This window comes from Pinus tabuliformis, chromosome 4_2 (genome assembly GCF_031772625.1).
Source record: "Pinus tabuliformis cultivar Carrire ecotype Pingquan chromosome 4_2, CPIR1, whole genome shotgun sequence".
In the NCBI taxonomy this organism is placed as follows: domain Eukaryota; kingdom Viridiplantae; phylum Streptophyta; class Pinopsida; order Pinales; family Pinaceae; genus Pinus; species Pinus tabuliformis.
This window is the reverse complement of record NC_142304.1, coordinates 441150677-441167270: the sequence shown is the minus strand read 5'-3', so window position 1 is coordinate 441167270 and position 16594 is coordinate 441150677. Positions and strand designations below refer to the sequence as shown.

At 32.4% G+C, this 16594-nt stretch overlaps 1 protein-coding gene and 1 pseudogene across 2 annotated transcripts; both read left to right on the top strand.

The window, feature by feature from the left end:
* Nucleotides 1–8442: 8442 nt before the first annotated feature.
* Nucleotides 8443–11764, top strand: LOC149169856 (aspartic proteinase oryzasin-1-like). Of its 2 annotated transcripts, none has more exons than XM_089427180.1 (3): nucleotides 8443–8590; nucleotides 10529–10910; nucleotides 11641–11764. In XM_089427180.1, exons 1-3 carry the CDS (start codon nucleotides 8484–8486, stop codon nucleotides 11755–11757), a joined length of 606 nt encoding a protein of 201 aa, XP_089283306.1. In that variant the 5' UTR covers nucleotides 8443–8483; the 3' UTR covers nucleotides 11758–11764. The 2 variants fall into 2 exon arrangements, with proteins under 2 accessions (XP_089283306.1, XP_089283307.1); XM_089427181.1 differs by lacking the exon at nucleotides 8443–8590 and adding an exon at nucleotides 10303–10387.
* A 1977-nt stretch (nucleotides 11765–13741) lies between these two features.
* Nucleotides 13742–14426, top strand: LOC149169855 (calcium uniporter protein 4, mitochondrial pseudogene; annotated as a pseudogene).
* The last annotated feature ends 2168 nt before the right edge of the window (nucleotides 14427–16594 follow it).

Genomic DNA, 16594 nt, shown 5'->3' with positions numbered 1-16594 from the left:
CTTTACTTCTTTCACCTCCTTTTAAGGATAATACCATTCTTCATAGAACACACGTGCCCCCTTTTTTTAATCCTAGAAATTTCACTTCATAAAATTATCCACTGCAAGAAGGTAATGGAATGTTACATGCTTTAAATGTTTCTCCTGATACTCAAACACACTACGGCTTTGTCTTGCCATCCATGCCAAATTCTGCGGCAACTAAGTATCATCTCCTTCAAGAAAAGGTAGTGATTGTCCATGTGCCCTTATAGAAAACAATCTTGCTAGTAGTCTCAACAGTTTAAAACAATTGGACAGTGATCCTCCTCAAGCAATTCCACGCTTTTCTCTAGGCATTGCTACACTTGTGCAGATCCTCTAGCAATTTCCTTTTGTAGCGAGCTCCCATAGATTCAGATAACACATAAAACTACACTTTTCTACTTCACATTTCCCTTTCGACGATGGCTCACGTCCTCTACAACTCTTACTCAACAAATCTCTCACCGGAGTGATCCATGAGCACCAGCGTTCTATAAACAAAAACTTTGGCCCAAAAATCTTCCACAGCAGTAATTCAAGCCTCCACAACTTCACAGCAATCTTATAACTATCATATTCCCTGTGAAGCACCCTCAATCGGCATTGATTTGATCTAGCACTCTTACCACATGCTCTAACACCAAGTTAGAACATCAGAGATAAAAGACACAAGAGGTTCAATAGACACAAGATAAAATCACACTTTATTGGTTCACCAAAAATATTTTTACAATCATTGAATTTATAAGTACACATGATCTTTCTCTCGAACATTCTAAATCTAAAAAATCTAGAAATCTCTATTGACAACTCAACAACCTTATCAACTTTCTATACTCTTCCACCTATCTAAATTCTTTTGTCTTCCCATTTTTACATTATTCTAACATTACTCAATTTCAAAAAACAAAATAAATATAAAAAATTATTAACTTTTAAACTAAAATGGATGTATTTGACATGCCATGGCCTAATTTGTGCCAACATGTATCACATAGAATGAATAACTTTAAATTGATTTCTACAAAGTACCTTGATCTATGGTGTCACTTTGGAGATATCAATATTAATTTTGATTTAAATATTGTTAATATTAATCATTCTCGGTGCCAATAAAATAAATCTACTCTTCACTATATTTAAAAAAAATCCAAAAGTGAGAAATATTAGTATTTACACATGAAGAGAGAGAATTGTAAAGAGGCAAGCTATTTGGAACAACGTATTTTTTTTAGTAGATTAAAAATAGGAACAATATATGAGGAGTATAAAAAAATTCGTATGATTGTTTATGTGGTAAGAAATTATGTGCTCTTTCCATGTCGATCCCCGCGCCTTTGTCAAGTCATTCCTATATGTTGTAGGTTAACACTACTCGACCAGAAAGAATGAGGACAAGAGATGTAGAGGACTCTGCAATTTTTCCTTTATGGTGGGACTAACTCATTTGGGACCAATATTGATGGGTGGCTTTAGTTGAATAATATATTGCACTAATAAAATAAAGGTATTACATTGCAAAGTTATAAAAGCCTTGTATTAAAGATAAACTGTAGTTCCTAGTGCAACTAGAGTGTTTATTTCAAATTTCATGTTATTCAAATTGCATGTTGTTTATTTCAAATTTCATGTTATTCAAATTGCATGTTATTCCTTTGTTTGGTAACTATGTAAGTACAATAATAGAAAGATTGAATATTTTAATGAGGTTTTTTCAACTATCCCTTTAAATGTGCAATATAATTTGATCTATAACTTAGTAATTTTCAATACCCAAGGTTAATTATGTCGTTGTTTATAATTTAGTAATTTTCAATACCCAAGGTTAATTATGTCGTTGTTTATATTTATTAGTTGTTATTTCTTGGAAATTATACACGTGTTTAATAAATTGGGTCACTATTTGGATATATTTCTATAGTAGAGTGGAACTATTATTTATAAGGGTCTACGGTAAGCACTTTAGAAATTTAAAAGGACCATCTTTCATAGAGTTTTGATATATTTATAGTTATTTTAATGTAACATGTAAAAATGTCATTCCAAGTATATGGGGATGTTGTGATTGTACATGCACAACAAGTGTATGATGATTTCATTGAATACCTTGATCTTAGGAACAATTTGTAAATAGAAATATATCCACATTTGAAATCATTCTATCTAAAATTTTACATAGTAGCTTTTGTAAATGGCCAATTCTTAATTTGAGACAATTGATGAACATGAAATGTGAGTGTATCCATATTTGTACATAGAACAACATAGTTATGTCCTATGTAGACTTACTCTTATGATAAGGCACACATACTAAAATCTTGAGGAAATTGTCAATGACTATAAAGGAAACATAAAAAGTGTATAATGGTTGATGACCATATAAGAAAGCACATTAAGGAAATCCCCAAGGCCAATTTGGACTTAATAGATGGGCATATATTAATTATTTGCAATTTGTAGATTTGGTAAATTGCACAATATAAATGAGCATAACTATATAACACTACATCATTGTAGTTCTCCATCAACTTAATTCTATCAAGCATCCACAGGGACCAAAATGTTTTTTTTCTACATTTTTATTTTTTAAAATTCTACATGGTAATGCAATCATCTCAATCTCCCAGATGTTTAATGAGCATATATATACTTAATAGATGTTTCTTGCACATGATTTGCCCACATTTCTTCTTTTATAGGATGACACAACAATATCCCACAATACCCTTATTGCATGCTATGTTGTTTAATTTCTATTAACATGTCAATATTTGTTTTTTTAATATAATTTATTGTGAGTGATGTTGTATCAATATTATCCACATTGTTTCATTAACCTAATACTAATTTTGTAAAAATGCTTATCAATACAATTATTACAAAAATTTAAATATAAAACTATTTTTGTAAAACAATACATAATTTAAAATAAATTGTATTATTCTAACTAAAGCAATAAACCTGCAAAATATGATTCTAATCATACAAAACACCTTTTATCAATTTAAAAAATAAAATAAATAAATAAATAAAATTATAAAAAAATAATAATTTTTTCTTCTGAATAATAACATCAGACCATATCATATCAAAAATAATTGTATTACCTCTATCATGCACTATTTTAAAAGAAAACTAAAAATATTAATTTTAATAAAATATTTATCAAATCATTCAAAAAAATATATTAACATTACTATATTTATTTACAAATAAATTTTAAAAGATAAATAAAAATAATTATAAATATACATTTCGGAGATCATAAATATCATGGAACACGTATAAGACCAATATCATTGAATGCATTTAGAAGATGCTCATTTTTTTTGTGACGACAAAATTAGGACAATAATTTTTGTGTAGAGATGTAATATACTAACATTATAATCTATAAGTTTATCCAATTATATGAGTTCTGTGTGGACAATTATGGGAATATTTTTACATTATAAATCTATCATAATATTAATTATAGTTATGACAAATCATAATAATGAGGTTATGATTATTTATTTAATAATTAATATATTTATTATATAATTTTTTTCTATTATAAACTATTATATATCTATCTTAATTCTATATTTATTAAAGAGAGGGATGTAATTTTTTTTGTATTTAACAAAAAGTTTGTACCTAAAAATATTTAATTCTTTTATGATTTTGGTAGATCCGGAGTTAAATTGATTTATGTTGGTTTTGAGTAACACACTAATAAAATGTTTTAACTAAAATTGTTTTTCTTCACTTGTTTTATATAATATATACATAGTTGATATTGAAATATTTTATTTATAATTCATCTTCTACACATTAAAATGTTAATACTTCCTCCCTCATACTCAAAAGTCTAAAATATATCTCTCTATATATGTTGAATTATTTTTGTTATAATTTTTTATAAATGTTATATGTTTATCTAGATATATATGTATGTATGTATAGAATTATTTTCACTATTAAGATTTTTTTAAATGTTACATGTCAATTCCTTACAAAACATTGAAGAAAATACAAATCTCCATCATACCATGAATTAAAAATGACATATTCATATCTCTCTCTAATAATATTTTTAAATTGTTACATATCTACTTTGAAAAAAAAAAATTAAAAAAAATCAAACATTTGATTGGACCATAACTTGAAAGCCTTATTGCAGCCTTTGCATAATATAATGTCATGTAAAATTGTCTCACATATTTTATGTCATAACTTATGGGAATGGTTGCAATATTTATGCATGATTTTTAGATATTTTTACATTGATTTTTTATTCTTAAGCTTTGCACTTACTAAGAGTTACTTCCAACCATTATTTATGTCTTTTTTAGCATTTAGGTAGGAATTTTGATTATAAATATATAGAATTACAAGTGGTTACTACCCATCAAAATTTATGCAAGTATTTGTGCCTGAGCAAGCAATTAATTTATCCACTTCACATCTCAATTTAATCCTACCAAAGAAAAATTATAAGATTACATTTGTGTATTGACCACTATTAATTAAGCATTGACCAATACAACTTCTAACTTGAGTAGTAGGGACTAAGCTACCCTACAAGACTTTTTAATATGGACATTGAAATATTTTATATATGGCTAATAGTAAAACCTTTTTTTGTTATTAATATATTTTGTTTTAAATACTACATGTCAAATGAGCATATAATAAATTACACATCATGTAATGCCAATAATATTATTTTTGCATCCCAAATATTATTATAATTACCTGATACTGAAATAAATAAATTAACATTTAATTAATATTAATATATATTATATTAATACTATAATATTAATATTAATATTAATATTAATATTAATATATTATTTTTAATTATAATATTAAATAATAATATTCAATACTTCTCAACACAATAATATCACAACAACATAATCATTTGGGCAATACTTCACACCAATGTTTTCTCTATATATATTACTACTTCCAATACTTTTCCTTAAATTCTTCTTAGACACACTATATTTTATAACATAGGTTTGTTAGTGGAGGCATTGATTATGAGTTAGTATGTGTTTGAGTAATCAAATAATAAGTTTATTGATATTGGTGTATGAAAATTGTTAGGTTTAATGGACTATCGAGTGTATGAATATGTTTCATAGGTTGGACTTCAGCCAAAGAAGAAAGTGCATAACAAATAGCACTAGCTCATGTCATATGGATCTTAAAGGTTATCAGATGTGGCCTAAGATTGATGTGGCTTAAGATTATTGTTAAGTATGAATAAGGAGATTATTAAGTATGAATAAGGAGATTATGAATTTTTGTGACGTTTATTTGTGGAGTTGAGAGATTTATTATATAGCATAGTATGATGTGTAACATTTTTTGTTTTTAAGGTTGAAATTTTGCTTATGTTAGATCTATATTTAAAATGGATCTATATTAATTATTACCTAAAAATATTGAAAATTCAAACTTTATTCGTTGAGATCCACATCTAAATTAATGTACACCAAAAATAAAACTAGCATTCATAAAATACAAAGTAAGTAGCTTGGTAAAAGCTAAACATATGCTATTGATAAAAGCAAATCAAGCATCATATCTAAGTTTTATAAAATTATTTGTTTATTTATTTATTTACCTTATATAAATTTATTTTAATGTTAGGATTTTAATGTTATAAAAATATTTATTTATTTTATATAAATTCATTTTAATGTTGGATTTTAATTTTGGTTTGGTTAAATAGTGAAATAAATTTAAAATATATGAAATGTAAATCTTTCCAAATTTAAAAAACCAAATTTAAATAGATTTACATTATTATTTATATGATAATATTTAATAGTTTTTTTGTTTTGTTATATATATAATGGTTATTTATTTATTTATAAATAAGATTAGAATAATTATATTTCTATCAAAAACATTAATATATATGGATGATTGTTGTTATTAGTCGGTGATATAGAAAACTAGATTAGTAACATTAAAAAAAAAAAATTGTTATTGTTCATGTTATTTTTAACTTGAAACTCTGATAACAAAAAAACTACATAGAGTGATACATTAAAAACCAAAGATATACTAGAAAACATAAAAATACTATCAGAAATTAAACTTATACTACACGGTGGTGCCTTATTGATCTTTATTTTGTAGGGGTGTCCGCTAAGCCATGAAGTTGTGTCTTTCTATCATAGTATGATGTAGAAGGGTCCATGTTTGTCAAACTCTTAATTAACAGTATAACATTAGGACTCTTCTATTAGATCTTTTATGTGCCAATATAAATTGGCAGTCTTCATGTTGGAGGAGGCTCTACCTCTAGAGAGTTCCTAATGTATGGGATCGAGTCTCTAGTTTCTTGCTCCACGTTTGTGTCAGGAATGTACCTCTAGGATTTCCTGACTTGTTCTTCCACATCAAAGATAGCTCTCTAAACAGTTTTAGAGATGATATCCCTATATCTTTCCATTGTTTCTCTAGAAGCTAATGGAGCACGAGTGTCGTGAATAGAGGGAGGATTGAAGTTGAGATGAGAGGAAGGGTCAAATCAACCCTACATACCTCTTCGAGGTAGCTTTGATAATTTGTGTCTAGTGATGTAGAGGAGAAGGAAAATAAGGTTTGGGTAGAAGGGGAAAGTGACTTGGGAGGATGGTTGGGAAGGAGGGGAATCATGAAGCACAACACAGGGAGGGGGAAAGAATTAGAGCAATGGGAGGGGAGAAGAATGACAAGGGAGGAGAAGGACATGAGGATGAGAGGAGCGACTAAAAACTCGACTAGAGAGATAGGGGAAGAGACCAGAGAAGGAGTGTGAGAGGAGAACAATGGGAGGGACCAGGAGAGAAAATTAAGACATAAACATACCCCACAATACGATTAATCCTAGTGAGGGGAGAAAAAAACAGAAGCCTATAAAACCTAAGAATGAATGAAAACCATTGATAAGAAAATTCAAGATCAAAACAAACTTCCAAGGGGGGGAACCAAGAAACAAAACCTGTAAGTATTGGTTTCTCTCTAGGAGGGTGTCAGAGAAGGAGTGAAGAATCTGAAATAGTCATTGCTTAGGACTAGGATTAGACTACCTAGCCTAGATTGTTCCTTGGATTAACTCTATTATTATGAGAGATCGATTTTTTTTCCTCTCGTCAAGGTTGGCTACTTAAAAGCATGCAGATGTACTCTTTCCTTACCATTCGATCTCCCTATTACCACTTTTTGACATTTTTTGTCTGCCTCTGCCCATGACCTCCCATAATGAAAATCCACCTTCCTTCATTGCATTAAAACCAATGCAAAATTACCTTCCCTAAACTATGCATAAACCAACTTTGTGACTTTGAAAAAACTACTAACTTACCACATACCCATCTCCTTGTGCGACAACTCAGTCTCCATGCAGGTTGCCAAGTGGAAGGCAACCTGCCCTCCCTTGTGTTTAGAACTACTCTCATCATAAGGCCAGGTGAGATGCCCCATCTATGCACCCACCGTGGGGTTAATTTAATTTATTTTAATTGTTAAATTAATTATATATAAAATCTTTTTTAATAAAATATTATTTTTTCAAGGGAAGAAAACAACTTCCCTCTTAGTCTGAGGGCTAGAGTGAGGTCGTTTAAGAGTTCACAAGGCTCGAAGTCATTACAAGTATATTTATCAAGGCATTATAGCTCATCGTGTTACTACTAGATATTTAAACTTGAGTAAGAAAGATAACAACTATTCTTCCCAACCACTTGAAATAATCACAATTAAATTAAATAAAATATTATTTATTTATATAAAATATTAAATTTAGATGCCCTAAATTACATTTATGATTATCATTGGTTTTTTATCATATTAACCTATATCACAATAAATAATGTTAACTTCATACTATTTACTTTATGAAATTACAATTTTTTTTTAAACTATCCATATATACAATGCTATAAAGCTATTATAGTGCACCCATTAGATTTAAGCATATACAAAATACAACTAATAACATATATATAACATTGTATATATTTGTTGACTCATGAAATAATAGAGCCGTGGAATAATAGAGTGTTGGAAGTAATATGATATGACAAGATCCTCATCACTTGATTTTTATATTTTGAAATGATGAAAGTACTTTTATATAGGGAACACATGGCCTCACATTTGAATATCAATGATGTGAAAAATGGTTGTACTATGGATAGCCCATAGAAATTCACTATATGGCCTTCAAAGTCAAGTGTGGGTCGACTAACTAGAGGGGAGGGGTCCATAAGGAGAGGACGTAAATTGAGTTTACTTAACTAATTACGCCGTAAGGCATTTCCCTCTGAAATCAACTCCCCTCCTTGCTTACCTGTCATTTTGTGCACCATACGATTAGATGTTAGACGATTACACAAATTTCAAGCGTTAGATCAATAGCAAGGGGAAGAGACACTGGCGGAATGGAGTGGTCACTGTGATTTGAATTCATGGTTATTGCCAATCGCAGAACCTGCGCATACCTCCGCAATGCCATTGATGCCCTTCGTTTCCCCGGCATTGCTCTCGTGTCTTTGCGTATGCGTGGATTTTGGAGGTAAGATGGACGTTTCCTTGAATTTATTTCCCTCAGCTGCTGCATTTCTTTTCTTGATTTCCGTTTCGAAGTAATTCTCGGTGGAGTCTGAAAATTTTGATCAAGAAATGGCCGTATTTTGTTAAATTCAAACTGTTCTGTCATTCTTCCGGTTTAAAGGCTCCATCAAGGAATTTGAGGTTTGAGGATGATTTTGATGAAATATTTGCAACAATTTGAGGTTTGAGGATGATTTTTGATGAAATATTTGCAACAATTTGAGGTTTGAGGATGATTTTTGATGAAATATTTGCAACAATTTGTTTTAAACGAGCAATTATTGTGAAGATTAAGCAAATTTTCTTTAAATTTATAAGATATAAGATGGAATGGTAAAAATGTGTGTTAAATGTTAATCCTGCTGTTTAAATGATGATTGATGAATTTTATTTTCCTTCATTTGAGGAAGATTTAGGTTTATATCGAGCAAAATAGGCTTTGATGCTTTTAATATGTTTTATTTAGAGCTCAAATAATTATCAATGAGCGTTATTATGGTTCTTTTGATGAAGATCCAGTGTCATTTTGAGCAAAATAAGCTTTGAATCTTTTAATAGAATTCAAATGATGATCAATGGGCCTTCTTTTGGTTAATTTGATGAAGATTTAGTTTCAAAATTTCTGAGGCAACAATTTGAGGTTTGAGGATGATTTTTGATGAAATATTTGCAACAATTTGAGGTTTGAGGATGATTTTTGATGAAATATTTGCAACAATTTGTTTTAAACAAGCAATTATTGTGAAGATTAAGCAAATTTTGTTTAAATTTATAAGATATAAGATGGAATGGTAAAAATGTGTGTTAAATGTTAATCCTGCTGTTTAAATGATGATTGATGAATTTTATTTTCGTTCATTTGATGAAGATTTAGGTTTATATCGAGCAAAATAGGCTATGATGCTTTTAATATGTTTTATTTAGAGCTCAAATAATTATCAATGAGCGTTATTATGGTTCTTTTGATGAAGATCCAGTGTCATTTTGAGCAAAATAAGCTTTGACTCTTTTAATAGAATTCAAATGATGATCAATGAGCCTTCTTTTGGTTAATTTGATGAAGATTTAGTTTCAAAATTTCTGAGGCAACAATTTGAGGTTTGAGGATGATTTTTGATGAAATATTTGCAACAATTTGTTTTAAACGAGCAATTATTGTGAAGATTAAGCAAATTTTATTTAAATTTATAAGATATAAGATGGAATGGTAAAAATGTGTGTTAAATGTTAATCCTGCTGTTTAAATGATGATTGATGAATTTTATTTTCGTTCATTTGATGAAGATTTAGGTTTATATTGAGCAAAATAGGCTTTGATGCTTTTAATTTGTTTTATTTAGAGCTCAAATAATTATCAATGAGCGTTATTATGGTTCTTTTGATGAAGATCCAGTGTCATTTTGAGCAAAATAAGCTTTGACTCTTTTAATAGAATTCAAATGATGATCAATGAGCCTTCTTTTGGTTAATTTGATGAAGATTTAGTTTCAAAATTTCTGAGGTTTTTTAATATATTTTAGTTAGATTTCTGTCCTTGAATTGCTGTAAAATTCCTTGTTCTAGTGGAGTTTCGTGAATATTTTCGTGGCTCTTGCTTAAACATGCAATTTGAAAGTTCAGCTGGATTTCGTTAATTAGTTTGCTGGGAATTGAAATTTGAGGGCTGGCCAGGGTTTAATAATATTTATGCTGTTGAAATGCTCTGAACAAAGGCTTTCTTTAGCGACTTCTGTAGGAGCATGGGTTGGATTAGAGCTAGGTTTGCCAAATCTTACGTTAATGGCCAAGTTTCTTGTTCGGATGTGTGAATAGCATTTGGCTGATAATTATGTTTTTTGAGAGATTTTATTCGAGCCATACGTTGTAAAATATATATGAGATCTCTGCTCTCTGACCGCAGGAAACTTTGCAACCTGGATCAAATGGCTTTTATCGTTTATATTGGCCTTGCTTTTCTCGTCTTAACATCGGTTTGTGCGGCTAATGACGGCTTAGCAAGAATTGAATTGAAGAAAAAGGGATTGGATCAAAAAACTTTACAGGCTGCAAGGATTGTTGCAAGGGAAGGGGGGCTTTCTAATGAAGCTAATAGAAGGTATGGTCTGAGAGGGGATTTGGGCTACTCCGAATCTGCAAAAGGAGAATATGTTCCTCTGAAGAATTACTTGGATGCTCAGTATTATGGAGAAATTGGTCTTGGTACTCCTCCTCAGAAGTTCACTGTAATTTTCGACACAGGAAGCTCTAATCTTTGGGTGCCTTTATCGAAATGTTACTTGTCGGTATGACTCTTATTTTTTAAGATTTTATTTATTTGAAATCACGACTCTTATTTTTTAAGATTTTATTTATTTGAAATCACCGTTATCTATTGACGTTTCAATAGCGTTTAGTCTGTGCATCAGTAATCAATAACATCATTATGACCCCTATGAGATTGAGATTAAGAAATGCTATCTCCTAATTTAGGATGGATTATTAATGTGGAATGAAATCCCACCACTATGGTAAGTAGTAAGATAGCTTTCAAGATCAGATAAGCAACAACTACAAGTCCATAATGGTCCAGAATTCATGTTAGTCTCTTAGACAGAGTGTCATAAATATCATTCCATCTATTTACTTGAATTCAATTTGCGTGTCTTGTAAGCAAACAGAGATTTCAATCTCTTGTGTGTCTTCAAAATATAACAAACGATATGTCTATACTCCTGAATTCAGTGTGTGTATGGATGTGACTGTTCGAGATACTTCTTAATTACTCTCGGATTAGGTGAACTGGTTATCCTTCTTTCCTGATTTGTTGGTTTGCAAAGAAATGGGATCCTTTGCTCACTTCTTCTTTATATGTTTGCCGAGGATTTAATGGTGAGTGGGTTGCATGTTTGGGTTGTGTGCTTCTGCTATTATAGGGCTGATATGTTGGTTAACGATAACATGATTGTATAGAACAATTTTTGATTTTAAGGGATTGATGGAAAGCTTTCAATTGTTCTTGCTTATTTTGTGCAGATTGCTTGCTATTTTCATTCAAAGTACAAGGCAAGCCAATCAAGCTCCTATAGTGTCAATGGTAACATGCTTATTTACCTTTTATATTTGCTAATGACTTGCCTATCGTTCTTTTAATAAGGGGGATTGTTTGTTTTTATCAACAAATAGATTAGCTTATTTTCATTGTATATCAAAGGTTGTTTGCATGTCTACAATGAATAATTGGTGAAGAGGGTACGTACCATGTAATTGAGTTTTGAAACCTAAAAGATATCATCTTCAGATATTTGATGAGTAAAAGTACAGGAAAATTCAAAATTAACAATATATATATATATATATATATATATATATATATATATATATATATATATATATATATATATATATATATATATATATATATATATGGAAGTAAAAGAGAGTTTGATGGCCAACATTCAATTTATAAATTCAAAATTAATCAATTCAATATCAATAATGGTCATGGCTATAAGTTGGTTATGTTTGGTTTGCATTGTAGTGAGTCATAGGAAGAGGTTGCCATGAATCTCCTGGAGCAGAGTGGAGACATTGTCTGTTGCAACAGTTTGGTTTGAAGGAATACTGTCTAACCCCTGCTTTGTCTCTCAAATCTGCATATATATAAGGTCACTTGAAGAGAGCATATATATAAGGTCACTTGAAGAGAATCAATTTGCTCTTACCATTAGTGGATGACAGCACAGAAAATATGCTAAATTCTATCATCCTTTGCATACTTTCAACTCAGTTTGTTGCTGTTTTCGTAGGACCACTTTTGTGGTTTCATTACGTCGTAAGGCGTTTCCCTCTGAAATCAACTCCCCTCCTTGCTTACGTGTCATTTTTTGCACCATACGATTAGATGTTAGATGATTACACAAATTTCAAGCGTTAGATCAATGGCAAGGGGAAGAGACATGGGCGGAATGGAGTGGTCACTGTGATTTGAATTCATGCTTATTGCCAATCGCAGAACCTGCACATACCTCCGCAATGCCCTTGATGCCCTTCGTTCCTGCGGAGTTTCGACCTTTAAACTGCAGACCACCTTTGGTGGCCACCCTTCCCGTTTCCTGTACAGGCAGGAACAGACGAAGGTGAGCCAATCTCAGTTTCAGTCCCACCTTTTCCCTCCTTCCCAACTATTCTTCCAATGGCAGGAACAGTTGCAGTATTTGAACGCCCACCCTCCTGCCGGGCAGATATCGGTGGAGGACGGCAGGAGATTGCTGAGATTCGTCCGGTTGGAGGATGCCAAAAAAAGAATACAGTGGATTCACGACGACCGCATTTCATAAGACGAGCTGCTGCGAGTTTGCATGGAGTCGCTGGAGGGGACTTCAGAGGAAGAAGCGAAAGGAATAGCGAAGCTTCTTGACGAATCGAGCCATGTTCTCGTATTGAAAAAGACTATCTATTTTCGTCCTTACAAGGTATATCTAAATCAGAGCTTCTTTAGCATTTCCAGGGCTCACGATTCACTGATTTGGGATTTTTGGTTGTGGTTTCACTGATATTCTTTTTCTTTGGTGTGGTTTCAGATAACAAGAGATTTCGAGAAGATCATGCCTACGCCCCTTGCAACGAAGAGCGATCCTTACAAGGAAGAGCTGGAGAGACTGGAGAAAGAAAAGGAGATTGCTCAGAAAGCTCAGAGTCATGCCATGACAGAATTACTGTTGGGGTTGGGGTTTTTTGGACTTCAGACAGCGGGTTTAATGAGGTTGACATTCTGGGAAGTGTCGTGGGATGTGATGGATACCTCCACAATGCCCTTAATGCCCTTCGTTTCCGCGGAGTTTCGACCTTTAAACTGCAGTCCACCTTTGGTGGCCACCCTTCCCGTTTCCTGTACAGGCAGGAACAGACGAAGGTGAGCCAATCTCAGTTTCAGTCCCACCTTTTCCCTCCTTCCCAACTATTCTTCCAATGGCAGGAACAGTTGCAGTATTTGAACGCCCGCCCTCTTGCTAGGCAGATATCGGCGGAGGACGGCAGGAGATTGCTGAGATTCGTCCGGTTGGAGGATGCCAAAAAAAGAATACAGTGGATTCACGACGACCACATTTCATATGACGAGCTGCTGTGAGTTTGCATGGAGTTGCTGGAGGGGACTTCAGAGGAAGAAGCGAAAGGAATAGCGAAGCTACTTGACGAATTGGGCCATATTCTCGTATTGAAAAAGACTGTCTATTTTTGTCCTTACAAGGTATATCTAAATCAGAGCTTCTTTAGTATTTCCGGGGCTCAGGATTCACTGATTTGGGATTTTTGGTTGTGGTTTCACTGATATTCTTTTTTCTTTGGTGTGGTTTCAGATAGCAAGAGCTTTCGAGAAGATCATGCCTACGCCCCTTACAACGAAGAGCGATCCTTACAAGGAAGAGCTGGAGAGACTGGAGAAAGAAAAGGAGGAGATTGATCAGAAAGCTCAGAGTCATGCCATGACAGAATTGCGGTTGGGGTTGGGGTTTTTTGGACTTCAGACAGCGGGTTTAATGAGATTGACATTCTGGGAAGTGTCATGGGATGTGATGGAGCCCATTTGCTTCTTTCTTACATCAATTTACTTCATGGCTGGATATATATTTTTCCTGAACACATCCAGAAATCCTTCATTCCAGAGCTTCTTCAGCATTCGCTTCGGTGCCACGCAGAGAAGACTGATGAAGAAAATGAATTTTGACATAGAACACTTTAGAGAACTCCGGAGGTTATCCAGGCCTGGGTTGAAGCCCCCTTATTGTCGCAGGCGTCTCTGTAACTGTGATGATATCTAAGATCCCTAACTCTGTAATTTTTTTAGCATTTTCATGCTGACGATTTGTTTAGAATTATTTGGAAATGCTATGAAATGGATTGGTTCACCAGAATAATGGATATAGGTTACATTGTTACTGCTTGATTATTGAATGATTAGTTCTACACTGTAAGACTGTTTGCGCTATTGAAAGACCAGACAACCTTTATGCTAGAATTGCTATCTTATTATTTGAACAGAAAGGAAGTTTTAAAAAATATATATATATATAAAATGTAAAAAATTAAAAAACCTTAGTGATCTACTAAAATTTAGGGAAAAAATCTTCCCATAACATTACAGTGTCTCCCCATAACATTTCAGTGATAACAAAGCAGAAATCGTGCCAGCTTGGATGGTAATTAAAGATGGAACCACCGGAAGCAGTTTTTTGGCAAAAATATGCAAAATCGTGGGCCCTAAAATTCTTCTCATAACATTACAGTGTCTCCCCATAAAATTTTAGTGATAACAAAGTAGAACTCGTGCCAGCTTGGATGATAATTAAAGATGGAACCACCGCAAGCAGTTTTTTGGCAAAAATATGCAAAATCTTGGAGGAAGCTGGAAGAACAACAAAGTCTTTGAGGAAAATGGAAGAGCAACAAGCAGAAAATATCAACAGTTTCCCAGAATGGAACAAAAGATTAGAAGAATTTAACAAAATGCCACATCTAAGAAAAACAAGATGGGACAAATTCTGGAATAACAGCAAGAAAAATGAACCAAATGATACTAATGATAAGTACTACAAAAGAAATTATAAGAAAAAATGAGGCGAAAGAAAAGGTGTGGACATAGTTATCTCCCCCTAAAAATATGGATGATCCGAGGACAATGGGCCCTGTGACTGAAGCATCTGAATAAAATAATCGGTCAATAGGTGATAAGTGAATGGTGTTATTTCATAGTATTGCATGGTATATTAGTTGCTGGTTGAAGACTGGTTGGCATATCAGCTCATAAATTAGAAATGCAATATTATTTAGTTCTGGGTTATTTGCATTGGTGAAAGGTGCTTCTTGTCATTGTATGGTATATATCAGAATTGTATCTTTGGCTGAAATCTAATATTAAGGTTGTTTTCAGAGATTAGGCTTTCACCTTAGGCTTTCAGAGATTAGGCCTTCACCTGTGTAAGGGGCATTTAGGGACATGAAAAGAACAAAAAGAATTTTTCTCTGCTGTTTTAATTTTCAGTTGCAGATATGCCATCTCTTCATGGATTTTGTGATTGATGGTATCAGGTTATAGATAGTTTGTGTGCTATGGTGGGTATATGTTTTCACAGTGGCATTCTCCTCTGTAGATTGTTGGATGAATTTGCTATTGCATATGTTACGGATTGAATCTTCTTTTTTGGGCTTTTGGACGAGTTTTTAATATTTATTTGATGTGTAATGAGTTTTGAACCCTAACACCCAACTTAATATAATACAGTAACCTATTTTAGCATGGCTCCCAACTCAGCATTAACACAATACAGTAATTCATTTTAACATGGATCCCCAACTCTGTATTAATAGGGGTAACGTCGGGTTCCAAGTTTGCATCAACATATACTAACTATTGCAGCCTATAGATGCACCATAAAACAAGTTACAACAAATATAAAGTAGAAGAGTGTTTTGCCTTCACACAGCTGCTGTGTAAACATCCAACCAAAAAACCATGCCAAGCCCCAGACATCCATACAAGTTGAAAAGAAATAGGGCTTTTTGATAACACAGTAAAGCTCAAGGAAAAAAATACTACCATATATTTCTAGATTTTCAGTTAATACATGGTAATATAAAATTCAGGCTTCAACAAATAATTTGGGCCTTGGATCTTCAGACAATACACTCTAAGCTTATTTATCCAACTTCGTTTTTTTCTTGAATCAGGTGGAAGTAACACTAAGTTACATTGAGTTAACAACAACAAAATTTTAAATTGAGTAACACACATTCCAAGTTAGCCCAAGGCCTTGTGCAGCAATTATCCCCGAATTACCCCTTTCTAACAAGAGGCAAACAAATAATCATGTTTATCAGGGATAGCAAATGCAGGAAATACATCAACTAAAACATGCAAGATGAATATACTGAATGTTAGATTTTTTGTTAATCTTCACATATCCTCTGGACCTGCATCTCCTAGAAAGCA